This window comes from Hyperolius riggenbachi, chromosome 6 (assembly GCF_040937935.1).
Source record: "Hyperolius riggenbachi isolate aHypRig1 chromosome 6, aHypRig1.pri, whole genome shotgun sequence".
Classification (NCBI taxonomy): domain Eukaryota; kingdom Metazoa; phylum Chordata; class Amphibia; order Anura; family Hyperoliidae; genus Hyperolius; species Hyperolius riggenbachi.
The window spans coordinates 321,157,879-321,177,827 of record NC_090651.1 but is presented as its reverse complement, the minus strand read 5'-3'; the positions used below and the strand labels follow the sequence as shown (position 1 = coordinate 321,177,827).

At 47.0% G+C, this 19,949-nt stretch overlaps 1 protein-coding gene across 2 annotated transcripts in view; it reads left to right on the top strand.

Annotated features, from left to right (window-relative positions):
- The first annotated feature begins 10,502 nt into the window (after positions 1-10,502).
- Positions 10,503-19,949, top strand: part of RCN3 (reticulocalbin 3) — a 33,681-nt gene continuing 24,234 nt past the window's right edge. For both annotated transcript variants that reach the window (XM_068243018.1, XM_068243019.1), the window contains exons 1-2: positions 10,503-10,617; positions 13,246-13,488. In XM_068243018.1, the coding sequence (XP_068099119.1) occupies positions 13,265-13,488 (224 nt within the window). In that variant the 5' untranslated portion in view covers positions 10,503-10,617; positions 13,246-13,264. The remainder of the gene's footprint in view (positions 10,618-13,245; positions 13,489-19,949) is intronic.

The following is a 19,949-nucleotide window of genomic DNA, read 5'->3' as shown; positions in this document are numbered from 1 at the left end:
GATTCGGGCACACTATGGCAATACAGTAGCCAGAAGTGCCCCCCAGTCAGCCTGAGTGACTGTCATTTTTCGCTGGGTCCATCAGCCAGGCCTGCTGCAGCGGTTCCAGTGGCGTAGAAATAGGGGTTGCAGAGATTGCAAGAGATGGGCCTAGTAGGGGCACTCTTTTATCCCTCTTATTAGTTTTTTGTTGATGCTATGGTGATACTGACACCTCTATATGTTCATTGAATAGTGGTATTTTAGTCTGATTACACCTCTCTGACACTGCAGCAGCCCTTGGTAGGTTTTGGACCTCCACATCATCAATAGAGTGCTTGGGGCCCCATGTAAAACTCGCATTGGGGCCCCAAGCTCCTTAGTTACACCACTGAGCAGGTCCATCGGTTTTTATTAGATTTCAAGCTGAAATCTATTAAAATTGTATTGGCAGTATATGGCAGGTTCCTTCTCTAAACAGTTTTCAATCAGAGAGAGATACATCTTTTGACACAGAACATTTATATCACGCTTTTCTCCTGGCAAACTCAAAGCACCAGAGCTGCAGCCACTAGGGTGCACTCTATAGGCAGTAGCAGCGTACAGAGTCTTGCCCAGGGTCTCCTACTGAATAGGTGCTGACTTACTGAACAGGAAGAGCTGAGATTTGAACCCTGGTCTCCTGTGTCAGAGGCAAAGCCCTTAACCAGTACACTGTCCAGCTACTGATAACTTTCATCTTTTGGATACATTTGGCAGCCATCTACCAGTATATGACCACCTGTACTCAACACAGCTCCCATACAGGTTCTGCATCTGACACACTGCTATGCTGTGTAACCAACTGTTACAAGGGACAGTTCAGAGGCAATATGGGCTTCAACATATGCTGATTTGCCCCATAGCAGACAGTATGGTTGCTAGTACTGCTATGCACCCACCCAATAGGAGAAATGCAGCTACAGAGTAATGGTGACCATACAATACACGACCTACCACCAGATCAAATCTGATCTGAGAGGGACCTATTGCCTGCCTGCACACTGCACGCCAATTTCCAATAGATTTCAGCATAAAAAAAATCTATTTGGAAATCTCCCTAGCGCCACTGATGCTGCCTCCCCAAGTGTATATGTGGCACGCATGAAAAAGGTGGGCGAGGAAATTTGGGCGCCCAATTTCGGTCAGTAGAATATCGGTAAAATGTATATTCTACGTTGTAAAAGTGTAAATTATTGTAGTAAAATATTGGTAAATAAAACAGGTATTTTACTACAACTTCACCTAACATTACTCTCACACATAACCTTCCCCCGATACCTAACCTTAATCGCCTTGCCCACACCTAACCTTAACTGCCCCCCTACCCCCATAACCAACCCTCAACTCCCCCCCCCCCCCAACACATACACACCTAGCCTTAACCGTCCCCCATGCCTAACCCTTAAAAACACCCCACCACCCCTAACTTTAACCGCCCTCAATCTGCCGCTATTATGATATTATTGGAGTACTGCCATAGGCACCATTATAATTTGCAGCTATAGTTTGAAATTGTGATGGCCATGGAGCCGGTGGCACCGCTATATATTGGGCGTCCCAATTTCACACTATAGCTGCAATTTATAATGATGCCTATGCCGGTGCCAAATATTATGTTCAACTTTACCTGCATTGCTTTTAACTTTATGGTACGCATATGATCTGCATCTGATTTTATATCTGTCTTCATGCAATTTCTCTCTGCAATCAAACAAATCTTGCTTATGTTCAACTTTACCTGCATCGCTTTTAACTTTATGGTACGCATATGATCTGCATCTGATTTTATATCTGTCTTCATGCAATTTCTCTCTGCAATCAAACAAATCTTGCTTATGTTCAACTTTACCTGCATTGCTTTTAACTTTATGGTACGCATATGATCTGCATCTGCATCTGATTTTATATCTGTCTTCTTGCAATTTCTCTCTGCAATCAAACAAATCTTGCTTATGTTCAACTTTACCTGCATTGCTTTTAACTTTATGGTACGCATACATAATTGTGACCATTTCCTGGTGCCAGGTCTTATGCTGCAATGTGTACCTAATTAATTAGTCATAATTTGCATGTCTGTAGACTGACCCAGCCTCCCACAGCCCAGGCCTGGCCATTCACACCTGATCCTCATTCCAGCACTCATCTCCATCCCCTCTGCTGTCTACTTAATCTAGTCTCATAAGCTGAGTACACACGTACGATAACGATCGTTCAAAAACGAACGATAACGACAATCGGAACGATAATCGTGCGTTCAAAAAGTGTGAACGATCGTTTTTGTGAACGATAACGATCGTTATCGTTCAATCGGACCGATCCAACCCGGCGGATTTTTTCGAAAGATAATCGTTCAATCGTTGCAGTGTGTACAAAGATCGTCCGATAACGCATGTTCTTATTGCCTGTCATAACGTCACTTCCGTTTGCGCACGCATTTTTTTATCGTTCGTCGTTCAGTACTTTATACTTATATCGTTCACGTGTGTACACAATCGTTCATTACGAACGATCTTTTCAGTCTAATTTGAATATCGTGTAAACGTCACGAATCGTTCGTAACGAACGATCTTTATCGGACGTGTATACGAACCTTAAGTCAGATATGACTTTAGTCAGATGTGCATGATTTGAAGTGCACAGCTTAAGACCCAAATTAGACCAGAATTGAACCAGAAGGGAACAGAAGGAACTGCCAGGAGACTGGGCACTTGGATCACATGGTCTGCTACTTAACTGTTTTTTAACTGTTTCACCATATGCTTGCTTGTTTCTGCAATTCCTGTTCCTAAACATACCCCACCCTCCTGCTGTCAGCTATCAATCGCCCTGTAGATCCCTTCAGAATGTTTAAAATGTCTTTCTCAACCGCTTCTTTTTGCCTTCTGTTCCTGAAAATCCACATGTCACTTCATCCTCCCACTGTCAGCAACACCATACAGATTGCTCCCTCTCTGCTATCGTCTCCCCTTTTCTCTAGCCACGAACTATTCCTATTTCTGTGCTCACACTACCCCTCCTCTGCTCTCACTAAACCTAACTTGCATACACACAAGTCCCACCCCCACATCTCTCTGCTCTGCCTACTACTCCTTCTGGCTTCTGGGGACATATCACCGAAACCCAGGGCCCACTCCTAGACCTCACACTGCTCAGACTACAACTCATTCCACCAATAACAAACCTCACCACCTCCCCTCCCAGAACACCTACAATCTTATTGACATCCCCCTTCTTCCCAGCTCTCCCCTCCCCATATCTGGGGCTCTATGGAACTCCCGCTCCGTTTGTAATAAACTGTCCTTTACTCATGACATGTTTATCTCCAACACTTTCACCTTCCTGGGGCTCACTGAAACATGGATAACTCCATCAGACACGGTGTCTCCAGCTGCTCTATCATATGGTGGTCTAAAATTTAGTCATGCCCCTAGACCTGGCCACAAACATGGAGGGGGGGTGGGGATCCTCCTCTCTGAACACTGTTCCTTTAAGCCACTCACACCACTGCCCGCACTCTCATCCTTTGAAGTTCATGCTGTCCGTCTCTACTCTCCATACCACATTCAGATTGCTATTATCTACCGCCCGCCCGGTCCAGCCTCTACTTTCATTGATCACTTTTCAGCATGGCTTCTCCAGTTCCTCTCCACTGATATACCCTCTATCATCATTGGAGATTTTAATATACCCATCGATACTAATTGCCCTACTGCCACCAAACTGCTCTCTCTCACCTCCTCGTTTGACCTCGCCCAATGGTCCTCCACTTCCACCCACAAAGACAGCCACACTCTTGACCTTGTCTTTACTCGCCTCTGTTCTATTTCAAGCTTTCATAACACTCCGCTTCCCCTCTCAGACCACAACCTTCTTACCTTCTCAATCAATTCTTCTCTACCGTCAACTCCTCCAACACTACACCATACAGTCACGCGCAGGAATTACCGCAACCTGGATGTGAATTCCCTGACTGAGGCCTTGCAACCTCTAAGTACCCTGTCTTCCTACACTGACCCTGAGGCAGCATCCAGTTACTTATTTAATGTAGTCTCCTCTGCCATGAATTCAGCCGTTCCACTCACCACCACCCGCCCCCGCCAAACTAACCGGCAGCCCTGGCTCACTGAACAAATCAAACAGCTGAAAAGGCACTCCAGGGTGGCAGAAAGATGCTGGAGAAAAAGCGCTGCTGTAGAAGACTTCAATCACTATAAACAAACTATGCAGGAGCTCAGGGATGCCCTCACTTCTGCTAAGCAGTCTTATTTCTCCTCGCTCATTTCCTCACAGTCCCACAACCCAAAACAATTGTTCAACACCTTTAACTCCCTACTTCGTCCCCCACCTCCTCCCCCTACCACATGTCTGTCAGCCAACAACTTTGCATCATACTTTACAAGCAAGATTGATGCAATACGTAATAGCTTCAACGCGCAACCATTTTTACCAGCACAGCCGTCACCTATAAATTCCTTCTGTCCGCCTGCACCCTCACCCACCACTAACTGCCTTCCCCCCGCTCCACAAGACCAGTCTCCCACTCTAACATCTTTCACCACACTAACTGAACAGTGTCTTTCCTCACTAATCTCCAAAGCGCATCTCACTACCTGTGCCCTGGACCCCATTCCCTCTCATCTAATCCCCCAGCTTTCCTCCTCCTTTAATCCCGCTCTAACAACTCTATTCAACCTTTCTATCTCCACTGGCACTTTTCCTTCCTTATTCAAACAAGCTATCATCACACCACTAATCAAAAAACCCTCTCTTGATCCAACTTCTCTATCCAACTACCATCCTGTCTCGCTCCTCCCCTTTGCTTCTAAACTGCTGGAACGTCACATCCATTCAGAATTGTCTGCCTTTCTCTCTACCAACTCCTTACTTGACCCCTTTCAATCTGGATTCCGCACACACCATTCCACTGAAACTGCCCTCACGAAAGTTGCTAATGACCTACTGGTAGCTAAATCCAAAGGCCAGTTCTCCATTCTAATACTCCTTGACCTTTCCTCTGCCTTTGACACGGTTGATCATGCTCTGCTTCTGCAGACACTGTCATCTTTAGGAATCAAGGGACAAGCACATTCCTGGATCTCCTCTTATCTCTCTGGACACTCTTACACTGTCTCCTTCTCTAACACCAAGTCCTCTCCACACCCACTGTCTGTTGGTGTACCTCAAGGCTCTGTTCTTGGGCCACTTCTTTTCTCAATCTACACCTGTGGCCTGGGACAACTAATTAACTCTTTTGGCTTCCAGTATCACCTCTATGCGGATGACACCCAAATCTATCTCTCAGCTCCTGACCTGTCCTCACTACTATCCAGAGTCCCCGACTGTCTACGTGCCATTTCTGCATTCATGTCCTCCCGCTTCCTCAAACTCAACATGACTAAAACGGAAATTGTGATTTTTCCACCATTGCTATCTACACCCCCACCAATTGCAACCATAACGGTAGACAACACCCCAATAACCTCAACCACTAAGGCCCGCTGCTTGGGGGTTATACTTGACTCAGAGCTCTCCTTTAAACCTCACATTGCCTCATTAACCACCACCTGCTATTTCCAGCTCAAAAATATATTCCGTATCCGTCCCTTCCTCACACAAGAGGCCACCAAAATGCTTGTTCATGCCTTAATCATCTCCCGCCTAGACTACTGCAACACCCTGCTCTGTGGCCTACCAAAAAACAGGCTAGCTCCTCTCCAATCCCTTCTAAATGCAGCGGCCCGCCTCATTCACCTTTCCACACGCTCTTCCGATGCAGCCCCACTGTGCCGTTCTCTCCACTGGTTACCCATTACCCAGAGGATCCAGTTCAAACTCCTGACTCTAACATACAAAGCCCTCCACGAGTTGTCTCCTGCATACATCTCCTCACTAATCTCAAGATATTGTCCCTCCCGCAACCTTCGCTCCTCCCAAGAAATTCTCCTGGCCTCTAAGCTGATCACCTCCTCTCATGCTCGCATCCAGGACTTTACACGAGCATCAGCCCTTATCTGGAACTCTCTTCCACAGCCTGTACGTCATGCTCCAAACCTGGACATCTTCAAACGCACTCTTAAAACACACCTTTTCAGACAAGCTTATAACATTCTATAGCCCTTTATTTACTTATTTGTCACAATGTAATCAGAGGCAAAGAATTACTGCCTCATCCATCCTCCACCCCCTTACCTAGTGTGTCCCCCACTACCCATTAGATTGTAAGCTCGCAAGGGCAGGGTCATCCTCCTAATGTTTACTGTCTTTGTAACAATATTTGTGCTGCTTGGAACTCTGCTGTATATCTGTTAGTTGTATCTATGTTCCCCTTGTCGTCTTATTGTGCTTTGTAAAGCGCTGCGGAATATGTTGGCGCTATATAAATAAAAAATAATAATAATAATAATAATAATTCCGAGAGCAGGTGCCCAAATTACCAGCTTCATATATGTGTCCCTTCCCCACCCATGGTGAATGTTCCTGGCTTCTCCTGTGCCCGGTGTCACCACCAGTACCTGCTCCATGTGACATGACAATAGCATATGTAGTGATGGCGTTCGCGTTGACAACTGAAAAAGCAAGGACACCTAAGAAGGTGAGGAGTCGCGCCACCGTTAACAGGTAAGCCTAACACTCACCACCGGGATTTGGGGGGGGGGAGGGGGAGTAGAGAACGGCAATGGCCGGTGGTCCTTCAAGTACATTGTTCATTCGGAAATCAAACACCGTTGCTGCCACACTCAGGGAAGCCATCAGGGGGGGACAACTGACACTGCAGTGAGGGGCCCAGGGCTTCTGTGGGCCCTGGGCCCCCCAAAGTGCTGGAAAGGCCACATGTGCTGGCTGTGGGTCTGTGGCTCACTAGCCAGCACACCCCGCGTTCCAGTACTGAGAGAAGAGTGACATCAGCGCTTGAACGTGGGGAGCAGATGAGTGAACCCGCTACAGCGGACTTTCTATACTGGGGCACCACCTATATCTGGCTACAGGCTACTTATACTGGGCCACCACCTATACCTGGCTACCTACACTGGGGCTGGAACCACCTATACCTAGCTACCTATACTGGGGCACCACCTATACTTGGCTACCTATACTGGGGCACCACCTATACTTGGCTATCTATACTGAGGAAACCATCTGTACCTGGCTACCTATAGTTGGGCACCACCTATACTTATACCTATACTATAAGAGGCACAGGAAGAAAAGAGGGGGACAAAAGAGAACGGATAAAGGATAAGAACGGACCTACAAGTCCCTATCTAATTTGTTAACCGGGGACTACCTGTATTTTGCTAGTATTTGGCTCCACCCAGGGCCGAGCCTGGGCGGGTGCTGCGGGTGCAAGGCACCCAGGCGCCTGCCTCTGCGAGGCGCCGCCCGGCCCCGCTCGCCCGGCTTCGCTCTCCCCCTGTGGCCGCCGCCGCCGCCGCTTCAAGCTCCCTCCCTCTAGCCGCCGCGTCAGACCTCGATCAGGCGGGCGGGCGCTAGGACCTAGCACGCCGCACTGATATGCGGAAGTGACATCACTTCCGCATATAGAGCGGGTGCGTCCGGCGCCCTTTTCCTGGTCGGGTCGCCCGCTGATTGAGGTCTGACTAAGGGCTGCTGAAAGGTGAGGGGGGAGCGGAGGAGGGAGCGGCGGCGGCGGCGGGGCGCGCTCCTGTCACTCACTAGCTATCCTGGGCACAGATACCACCTGGCTACCTATCCTGGGCGCACATACCCCCTGGCTACCTATCCTGGGCACAGATACCACCTGGCTACCTATCCTGGGCGCACATACCCCCTGGCTACCTATCCTGGGCACAGATACCACCTGGCTACCTATCCTGGGCGCACATACCCCCTGGCTACCTATCCTGGGCACAGATACCACCTGGCTACCTATCCTGGGCGCACATACCCCCTGGCTACCTATCCTGGGCACAGATACCACCTGGCTACCTATCCTGGGCGCACATACCCCCTGGCTACCTATCCTGGGCACAGATACCACCTGGCTACCTATCCTGGGCGCACATACCCCCTGGCTACCTATCCTGGGCACAGATACCACCTGGCTACCTATCCTGGGCGCACATACCCCCTGGCTACCTATCCTGGGCACAGATACCACCTGGCTACCTATCCTGGGCGCACATACCCCCTGGCTACCTATCCTGGGCACAGATACCACCTGGCTACCTATCCTGGGCGCACATACCCCCTGGCTACCTATCCTGGGCGCACATACCCCCTGGCTACCTATCCTGGGCACAGATACCACCTGGCTACCTATCCTGGGCACAGATACCACCTGGCTACCTATCCTGGGCGCACATACCCCCTGGCTACCTATCCTGGGCGCACATACCCCCTGGCTACCTATCCTGGGCGCACATACCCCCTGGCTACCTATCCTGGGCGCACATACCCCCTGGCTACCTATCCTGGGCGCACATACCCCCTGGCTACCTATCCTGGGCGCACATACCCCCTGGCTACCTATCCTGGGCGCACATACCCCCTGGCTACCTATCCTGGGCGCATATACCCCCTGGCTACCTATCCTGGGGACATATATCCCTGGCTACATATTCTGGGGACACTGTCTGTTTGTCATTATGTGCATTTACTGGTGAAAATCTCTCTTATGTGCATTTGCTGGTGAAAAGCTGTCTTCTTATGTGCATTTGCTGGTGAAAAGCTGTCTTATTATGTGCATTTGCTGGTGAAAAGCTGTCTTATTATGTGCATTTGCTGGTGAAAAGCGGTCTCTTGTTATGCGCATTTGCTGGGGAAAAGCGGTCTCTTGTTATGTGCATTTGCTGGGGAAAAGCGGTCTCTTGTTATGTGCATTTGCTGGGGAAAAGCGGTCTCTTGTTATGTGCATTTGCTGGGGAAAAGCGGTCTCTTGTTATGTGCATTTGCTGGGGAAAAGCGGTCTCTTGTTATGTGCATTTGCTGGGGAAAAGCGGTCTCTTATGTGCATTTACATGGGGAAAAGCTGTCTCTTGTTATGTGCATTTACATGGGGAAAAGCTGTCTCTTATGTGCATTTAGTGGGGAAATTTTGTCAGTAAAAATAATCTTTTGTCAGTAAATTTTTAGGTATTTGTCAGTAAAAAAATAACGTGAAAGGTTGGTAACACTGGCAGGCTGCGTGGCGCAACGGGAAAGATACAGGCAGCCCACCTCACGCTTGGGCTTGGCGGGGGGAGGAGCCTACGACAGCGAGAGTAGGGTGGCCGCAGGCAGCCATAAATACGCAGTGTGTGACTGCGTCGCACTCGCAGAGCCTCTCAGCCTGAGTCAGTCCAGAGACTAGCAGACTCGCAGGAAGCCAAAGCCAGCCAGGAGCAAGCCCATGGAAGAGGGGTAGGAATGGGGTATCACATGCATGCGGAAAGAGGTGGAAGGTGTGGGTGTGATTAGGCAGGACACTGGTGTGGTTATGTGGTTGGGCGCGGTAAATTTAACCACTCCCATAGGCGCCAGAGAAAATCTTGCACCCAGGTGCCAGGCACCCCAGGCTCGCCCCTGGCTCCACCCACAACATGCCATGACCACACCCACTTTCTGCAGCATCACGCTGTGCATGTAGCTTTCTTCAGTGTCGGAGGCATGCACATTTTTCACCGCAGTGCACTTCACGCACGGACATGGGAGTGGGGTGGCTAGTTGGCAGGCACAGCAACCAGTGGGTGGGCCCAGGGAGGGGGGGCAGGTCTGATCATGTGTGATGAGCCCCAAAATTTCTGATGGTGGCCCTGGCCACGCTCCCAACCAATCCCCTGCCGAGATTTTCCCAGCATACTTTATCGATCGGAAGGTCGATCAATCCACAAAATGGAGTAATGTATGGGCAATCTAAAGCCCCATCTACACGATACAATTCTTTCTGCGATTCGATTACGATTCTATTTACGATACGATTAAATCCGACATGTCCGATCAGGATTCGATTCAATTCGATTTGCCATTGCAAAACAATGGCAAATTGAATTGAATCGAATCCCAATCGAACCTGTCGGACTTAATCGGATCGTAAATAGAATCGTAATAGAATTGCACAAAGAATGGTATCTTGTATGGCTTTGGGCCTTGTTTGTATTTGCAGTTCACTGCTCTCAGAGGCATCACACAAAACAGAGAACAAGAGAATTATCTCCCAACACAGACCGCACAGCCAGCAGTAAGACAATAATGACTGGTGACTAAGCTTCCTCTGAATGTAAAACTGTCCAGAAACGTTTAGATTTTGTGGGGCTTTTTATTTAATTCCGCAATTCTGTTCTCATACATAAGCCAGAGACAGCTGCTCGTTGCCTGGCAACAGCCGGGCCAGCCTCCGCTCTGCGCGCTCCCGAGCCTCACACGTCTACGCCCAGCCACCCTTACACGTGCTCGTGTCAACGTGGCGAGCACTGGCCAATCAGCGATCACAACTTCATCCAGAACCTTCTGTAAACGCGCCCACCGGAGGCGGGGTTGCATAAGTGACGCCTCTTCCACGCCCACTGTAGTCAAATAGTTTAAAGGGGCAGAGCCCTCCTAGTGCAGACAGAATTGAGACTGGGAGTCTGGGACTCAAAGTTAGAGGTCCATCACTGGGTGAGTTCCTATGGGGGGTGTCAAGCTGAGGGGGGATTCCCGGCGTTCATGATACTGGTTTATGTGATTATTTATTGAAGTAAATGTACTCTTTGATGCCTTCATGCATGTAATCATTTAGTTTAAAAAAAAGTTTGGACCACTGATGCACGAGGACAAAAGTTCATGAGGCTTTATTGCAGAAGGAGCTGCTTTTGGGCGTACTTAGATTAATGATCCCTGTTCTTTTCATTCTACTGGTATATAGCTAGGGGATTCATCAACCTAAACTTTATTTGAATAAAGTGCAATTTATGAAATAATCTTGCATGCCAGAAAAGTTTGCAGAGGAATGCTGTGATCAGGAGAAGTTATATTGGTCATAGCCACTGCATGAAGGTCCCTAAATTATCACATTCATATTGATCAATACTAAAGTGATTTTCTGAGGAATGATTCAGTTGATTTCCATGTAACTGATTGGTGAGGAAACTGTAAACACTAGACATACATGTACAAGTTTTTTTCCAACGAATTCTCTATCAATTCCCATCTGGTCTTATATATATTAATGGGATGCACATGTACACGTTGCAAGAAGTGCAGGACCAATCACTTTTCAGGACATGCAAATAAACAAATACATTATTGTTTATTGATTGTTTCTGATTTATCTGTTTTATGCCTGGTACACACAATGCAATTTTTTGTCAGATTGATGGAAGAATTGATTATTTACGACAAGTCTGATCTGATTTCTGATTGATTTTCAGTCGCTTCTATACAAATCAGAACTTTCGGAAATAACCGATTTGACCATCAATCTGATGGAAAATTGCATTGTGTGTACCAGGCATTAGAATTCACATCTGATCAAGTTGATAGGGATTAAATAGTGGTTACAGTCTTCTAGTACCTTACAACATGGCTGTGCTCACAGCAGTTTCCCCTGTAGTTGGTTTCAGAATTAAATGATGATGAACAGGAGCCCCCACCATGCCTATTATGTGGATGTCAGCTGAGGTCAGGAGATGCTTACTGATGCAATTTGTTTACTTATCTGATAAAGGTTTATGGTGAATATGGCTGATTTTGTGTGTTTCTGTACTTGCTTATATAATACAGTGAAGGATAATTCTTTAGTCATAAAGCTGCAGTACTACATGTAACAGCATGATGAGACTTGTGGTTTCACCCCTCAGTTACATGCCAAGATACTTACCAATAAAACGCTTCAGTTTGCCATCGCTCAGCTGCTTCTGGGTGAAATTCCTAATTATGTCCATGTGTGTGATATCAGTTAAGCGTGGTGACAAAGCTGTATATAGTGCCCAGGTTGTGCCAGTTGCCCTCAGTTCACTGCAGAGGCGTCTAACTGCTGACATCTGCTTGCAAATGCCTGATAAGGTGGCCACTTATAACAATGCAATTTGGCGAACGATTGTTTAACCATGATTATTCGTATGAACAAATCGGAAATGATTGTTTGGGACCACTAATGGACATAAATCTCCTACCCAATCTGATCAGATTGGTTAGGAGATTTATGTCCATTAGTGGTCCCAATTGATCATTTCCAATCATTCATACGAATAATCGTTCATAAAGGATCGTTTGGCAAATTGACAAGAACATATCAAGGGGTATTTTCATAACAGAACTGTGATCTGAATGCCAGCTACCAGATTTGTTGTTGTACATTAGTCAGAATTGGTGGAATCCTTGCACAAGGCAAATTCAGAAGGTCAACGATTGATCACCTTAAGGTGCTCATTAATTGTACAATCTCACCACCATATTCACTCAGTTTACCCCTCTAAGGGTGCCTATACATTACTTGATATTGCGGGCTGAACCACCTTCCAGTTTGTTATAACATGGCTACTCGATTAATCTTTCGAACGATTTCCAGACAAGATCGGTTGAGTGAATCAATCAGGAATGGCGGAAAATATTGGTCGCAAGAGCTTGATCAGGTGCACAGCAACAACTGCAACAACTGACGGACCCCCGGCCGATGTCCCCCCAACTAATGTGCCCGTCCCCGTGGCTGTGCTTAGCGTGAAAAGCTCTCCGTCCGCTGGCACCACTCCTCGCCTCCTCTGGTGTCCGGCCTGTTCCATATGACACTGGCGCATGTGTGATGTCACTACATGCACCAAGTTACATGGTACAGACACTTGGGTGATGCCGGACACTAAAGGAGGCCACGAGCCACGCTGGCGGACAGGCTAGCCTTTAGCACTGGGGGAGGAGGAGACACATATACTTGGGGGGGGGGGGGGGGGGGGCGGCGGCTCAGCATGTGGTGCTATGACCATTTTTAGAAATCTGTCAGCAGATTCTGATCGATTTTTTTACGAACACTTCTATACAAAATTGATCAGAAAATAAGATCGGATCTGTTGGAAATAATCGTTTCGATCCATCTATCTGACAAGAAATTGCATGGTGTGTACCAGACATTGGAAGGCATTAACTACTAATGTCCATTAATTTATTTGTTCCATTTGCTGGCATTTTATATTGAAGATTTGATCTGTGAGAAAAGGTTTAGCTGAACTATCTTCAGAGTTGGCCTTCAGGTTGAAGCAGGGTAAAGTGCTTGCAGGTGTTTGTCTTCTAATGAATGGACTGTAAATGTTCTAGGTCTGCAGCAGTTGGAAGTATGAAGACCCTCAGTGTGCTGTTAGCTGTGGCTCTCTGCTCCCTGTTGGTGGTCTGTGTACCAACTCAGGAGAAGAAAGACCGCATCCATCACGACAAGGACCTGAGTGACCACAAGCACGATGACAGTAAGGACTTTCAGTATGACCATGAAGCCTTCCTGGGCAAGGAAGAGGCCAAAACCTTTGACCAGCTGACCCCAGAAGAGAGCAAAGAGAGACTGGGGTAAGTAGATGGTATTCAACTCATTTCATGTTTCCTACATCTTTTTCAAACTGATCTCCAGGAATAATACAGAACATTGCTGACTACATTCAAATTCTCTTTGCACCATAAATATTTGTTAGTACTGCACAGCAGGGGCGTAACTACAAGGGAGCAGCCACTGCAACTGCAGGGGGCCCAAAGTTGTAAGGGAGTCCCAACTCTTACTTCACTCCCGCCAATAAAGGGGGTTAACCCTTCAGATCAGGTGTCTTTGTGCGTACGTATAATTGACCTGCCAGTGAGCTGGGCACAGGAAGAACTGAATGACGGCTCTCCCTGCTGCCGCTAAACTCCGAGGCGGCGTGAAATACTATTCCCCCTGAGTTGTAGCAACTCGGAGGGAGATGTAATTCGTGAGTCTGGCAATCACCAGAGCCCTGAAATACTCTTACGCATCCCGCACTGCATAGCATTGCTGCTATGAGGACGCCCAGCTTTGGCGCCTTGAGCTGAAGTTACCTGCTTCAGTCTTTGTAGCTACACTTATTATGGGTGTGAAGATCATGATGGCTACAATTGTTTTATTACCCCTTGCAAGTTAAGCCCCCAGTCTGTAGGATTCACTAGTGGTAGGTGAGGGAAAGGTTGTAAACATTGCCAGGATCAAATTAAGCGATGCCGGTTACACTGTGGGGCCCCAATGCTGTAGAGACTACTCATTTAAAGAAGGGGGAAGGATGACAGCCCCAGGAAGGTCAGAGTAGCTTCCATGAGTGGGGTAAGGAGGGGAACAATAGACTCTCCTGGATCATTAAGCAACCTCAGAGGACACTTGTACACATGCTAGATTTTCAGCAGAGATGGCCACTTTGGCCAGGAAGAGTCTATCATGCATACAAAGCCAAAAGGTGCCCATACATCTAGCAATGATGGGCAGATTGACCATGAGGCGGATCTTTCTCTGATAGAATCTGATCAGAGAGAGGTCTATCGGTTGTCCAAATACCGCAGACCAATTCCCGATAGTTTTCAGCAAAAAATCAATCCGTAATCAGCCTAGCGACACCTACTCCGCTGCCTGGCCGCCCCTTAAACGTAGAATGTCCTTCCCGGTGCCTGTGCGGTGTAACTCCTAACCTGTGCTGCTGGCGCAACTCTCTGCCTCATTCACCATCATCAATACCGCAAGCACTACATAGTAAGTAAAACCACCTGGTGCCACACGGGGGTGACAGTGGAGGAGGCCGGGAGACATGCCAACGGGACAGGTGATAATTTACACTGCACATGGAACCAGGGGTGTTGGCCTTTTACACTTGGGGGACTGCGCCCAGCGGCCCAGAATTACTGTGGCCTGAATTTGAACTTAGCACAGGGCTAATCAGATTTGGAAGATATTGAAGAATTCACCTATTAAGCTACGGTAGGTCAGTAAATGCCTGCTTTATCCCTCACGAGGCACACACTTTTCAAACCTCACTTACGTGGAGGTTTATTTGACAATCTTTCTGACGCTTGGAGCACAGAGGTGCTAAGTTTGCTTTAAAGGGATACTGTAGGGGGGTCAGGGGGAAAATGAGTTGAAGTTACCCGGGGCTTCTAATGGTCCCCACAGACATCCTGTGCCCGCGCAGCCACTCACAGATGCTCCGGCCCCGCCTCTAGTTCACTTCTGGAATTTCAGACTTTAAAGTCTGAAAACCACTGTGCCTGCGTTGCCGTGTCCTCACTCCCGCTGATGTCACCAGGAGCGTACTGCGCAGGCCCAGTATGGTCTGTGCCTGCACCGTACGCCCCTAGAGACATCAGGGGTAGTGAGGACATGGCAACGCAGGCGCAGTGGTTTTCTGACTTTAAAGTCAGAAATTCCAGAAGTGAACCGGAGGCGGGGCCGGAGCATCTGTGAGTGGCTGCGCGGGCACAGGATGCCTGCGGGGGACCATTAGAAGCCCCGGGTAAGTTCAACTCATTTTTCCCCCGACCCCCCCCCCTACAGTATCCCTTTAATTGTTTTGGGGGAAGGTACGAATAGATGAAGAGGCCCAAAGTGGCATTCCAGGCTCTAGAGTACCAAAATGTACTGCAGTTAATAAAAGAGAGAACAAGGATTGCATCAGGACTGAACTTAATTCCAATCAGTAGCTGATACCCCTTTACCCACAAGAAATCTTTACAGTTTTTCAAACGGATCATCGGGGGCTCTGTATGGCTGATATTGTGGTGAAACCCCTCCCACAGTGTCAAGTCATGGCCATGGTCCTAACAGTTTGCTGTCTGTGAACCTCGTTGCATTGTGGGAAATAACAGCTGTTTCCAACTGCCAAGCTAGCAATATCTCCCTCTGTGCATAGAACTCTCAGTAACAAACATTCTTTACAGATCACCTGGCAGGACTAAAGATTTCACCACCAGTGATAAATATCATAATGTAAATAAGGGAGAAGAAAGATTTTACAATGGGAAAAAACTGACTAAATCCTACTATTATAAATATGAAAGTTTGGATGTTTGTTACTCAATCACACAACAATGGCTGAACGGATTTAAAGGGATACTGTAGGGGGATCGGGGGAAAATGAGCTGAACTTACCTGGGGCTTCTAATGGTCCCCCGCAGACATCCTGTGTTGGCGCAGCCACTCACTGATGCTCCGGCCCCGCCTCCAGTTCACTTCTGGAATTTCTGACTTTAAAGTCAGAAAACCACTGCGCCTGCACGCCCGTGTCCTCGCTCCCGCTGATGTCACCAGGAGTGTACTGCGCAGACACAGACCATACTGGGCCTGCGCTGTGCGCTCTTGATGACATCAGCGGGATCGAGGACACGGCAATGCAGGCGCAGTGGTTTTCAGACTTTAAAGTCTGAAATTCCAGAAGTTAACCGGAGGCGGGGCCGGAGCATCGGTGAGTGGCTGCGCCAACACAGGATGTCTGCGGGGGACCGTTAGAAGCCCCGGGTAAGTTCAACTCATTTTTCCCTGACCCCCCTACAGTATCCCTTTAAATGAAATTTGGCACACATAGTACATTACCTGGAATAACATTTAGGATACTTTTTATCCCCATAACCAAAATGTGGGTGGAGACAAATGCAAATTTTACAGGGAAAATGTAAACTGCAGCCATTCTTACACTATTAATGGCAGGGCTCTCGAACTGTGCACAGTTGGTCATTGGGTGACTGGGATTAGTATTCAGAAAAGTGGGTGGAGCCTACAAAAGCCAATCAAAATTCACCTATTGATTTTCAAGGGGAATATTTAATTGCTGCCATTCTTGCACTTTCAATGGCACAAGCCTCAAACCTGGTACAGTTGGTCACTGGATGACTGGGGTTCAAATTCAGAAAAGGGGGTTGAGCCACAAACAGCCAATCCGATTTGTTTCATTTCAATTCAAATTATTGATGCCAAAGACCGCAACGCTCACAAACTGGGTCATTGAGTAATTGTGTGTTAGGGTTAGAAAAACCCAACACCAGCCAAATACATACCCGGGCAATGCTGGGCCATCAACTAGTAAGCTATAAATGAATATTGTAAACAATAACAATTTTATTAGGTTATTTTCACTACAGTTCCTCTTTAATTCCACTTTTAAGTTAAATTCTTAGCTAGGAGATACGGTACTGGAGGGAAGTGATCATACAAAATGGTTTACTGACAGTTCTAAAGGGCATGTTTCAGAAATGGGGCGTGTCCCTGAAAAGCTGGCAGAGATGTCATTGTGCTCTTAGCCATGCTTTTTCATGTACTGGTGGTTCTGAGCAAGTATGATCTTGTCCATCAGCACATACAGTGTAGAAATGAGTCTCCCCGAGGCAGTCCTGTGTATTGTCATTCATTCACAGAACGCTACTTTAGTACTTCCAGTATTTCATGAAATAGAATTCAGCTTCTTGTGATTATCTATGTACTCAGCTGGACTGGTCCACACTGGTACAGAAACTCTTTCCAAGCTGCAGTTACCCGAAGGGCTGCTTTACACAAGCTTCAGCTAAGCATCGCGTTCAAGCGCTGACTTTTTTTTTTTTTTTCCCCTAAGAACGCCAGCGTTTACAAGCTAAGCTCTTAATGACTTTTGAAGGCTTTTAATAGCTTTGGCCCTTTTCCACTAGCAATCGCTAGCGTTTGCTCTAAATGCTAGCGATTGCGATTCAGCAAAGTCCTGATTTATCCTGGCAATTGCGATTTTGCTATGCACTGCATAGCATAGCAAAATCGCGGCAAAAATCGCAAGGCAGCGCGATTGCGCTTTTGTAAAAATTGAATTGCGGTAGTGGAAATTAACTATTCATAGGACCTATGTTATTTAGCAAACCCTAGCGATTTGGGATTTTGCGATTCAGCAGTCACAATCGCCTCTAGGCGATTGTGATTGCTGAATCTCAAATCGCTAGCAATTTTAAAATCGCTAGGGTTTGCTAAATAACATAGGAATCGCGGTAGGTAATTTCCACTACCGCAATTCGATTTTTTTACAAGATCGTGGCGCGGAGCGAATTTTGGCGCGATTTTGTTATGCTATGCAGTGCATAGCAAAATCGCCGGGAAAAATAAGGACTTTGCTCAATCGTTAGCGTTTAGCGCAAACACTAGCGATTGCTAGTGGAAAAGGGCCCTTAGTGCCTAGCGATTGAGAGCTTTGTGTTTTCTGGGCTTTTGGTGGCTTTTGTAGGAAAGGGCTGGTATTTGTGTCTTCGGAAATACAGGCTTTTGTTGGCTTTCAGTGGCTTTTGCTAGCATTCAAATGCAACGCCACCAACAGCAAACGACCTCTAGAAGCTGCTTACAAGACGAGGCGCCGGGATCTACTGACAGGCTTTCATGAATGCCTGCAAAAGCTCATACTAAACTCTCCCATTCACTTGCATGGGATGGCGCTCAATTCTTAAAAACATTGATTTTTTTTTTTTTTTGCCCATCGCCCAAAACGCAGTGTTTACACTCACAAAGCATCTGTGTGAATCAGCCCTTACTAGCACAATGTTGTTTTAGTACCTTATCCTTGTGATTTACAGCGAGTAACTGACTGATACACATAGCATTACCTCATGGCAGCTGCCCTGTACAAGGTTCATGATGTATTCGGCTTAATGTAAAGCTGGTGTCACGGTGAATAGGAAGGAGGGACATTGTAACATCTCAGTGGGCACACTTATCATGGAAGATATAGGGTGAGTGGTCTGGTTGAGCACTGATACACACTGTGCTACAGCTGACCGCTGTTGTCTTTCACATACTCCCTAGACGAGACAAGACACAGAACATTTATAGTGTGCTTTTCTCCTGGCGGACTCCAAGCACCAGAGCTGCAGCCACTAGGGCACACTCAGTAGGCAGCAGCAGTGTTAAGGAGTATTGCCCAAGGTCTCCTTACTGAATAGGTACTGGCTTATTCAGCAGGAAGAACCAAGATTAAAACCCTGGTCTCCTATGTAAGAGGCAGAGCCCTTAACCATTACACCATCCAGCCAACGATGGTAGAACGTCAAGTCTTCTTCAGACAGGGCAGGGATTGGTTGCTGATGTTGTGATGACTGTCAGTGACCTCACCAACCTCATATGTTATCTATCCAACCAGATTCAGAGTTGCTTTGCACAAGTATAACCGCAGAACGTCTGAGCTAGCCTGCAGCACACATTGGTAGGAACATGGCTTGACTTGTCAGGACAGGATCATAAATGGAGCTGTTGCTCGTAACTGCCAACCAGGATCTTTGTAGTAAATTTTTGACTTGGTGTGAAGGGACCCCACACCAAAACCAGTTTTGTCCTCTTGACTCTGTAACCTTAAATAATTCTAATTAGTACTGTTACTTGTATCACAGTGGCATCCCCTCCAGAGCAATGTTTTAGCCATCAGTAAAAGAAAGAAGTTCTGAATCAGGATGATACTATTTATTGGCTAACTTTAGAAGAAAATGAGTAAGCTTTCGCCTTTGAAGCCTTCCACACACTTGATTCCTATGACAAAATGTGAGCAGAGCTTTAACAACATCCAGGTCTAAACCTACCACCCACTTTATTGAAAGTCCAATTAGAGGAAGTTGAGGAAAGGTATTGGTACACAATGTACTGCCTCCCAATCAGCAAGCTTTCTTACCCACAGCTAATCCAACAGCAATCTGCCCACCCTATGAGTCCACCACCTTGTGTGAGTATCTACAGTAGGGAACACTGTATTGTCTGCTTTTGTAGATTGTGCAGTTAGACTTCAATCAAAGTCTTGGCAGTGTATTTGTCAGATGCAATCAAAGATTTGACCCTGTGGTCCTCCTGTGTTTCAGGGCCCCATAGTAGCAGCATGAGGTACAACGATCCATTTCTCTTTAGAAGGTTTCAGTATAGGGTCAGGGTGGGTGTATATGCTTCAATGTGGTCTGCTCTATCAGGCTGAAGCAGACTATGATTGCCACATCATCACTATAGACATTCAGCTGTTCCCAGAATAGAGACTTTTTGAGCTTATTCTGTGAAA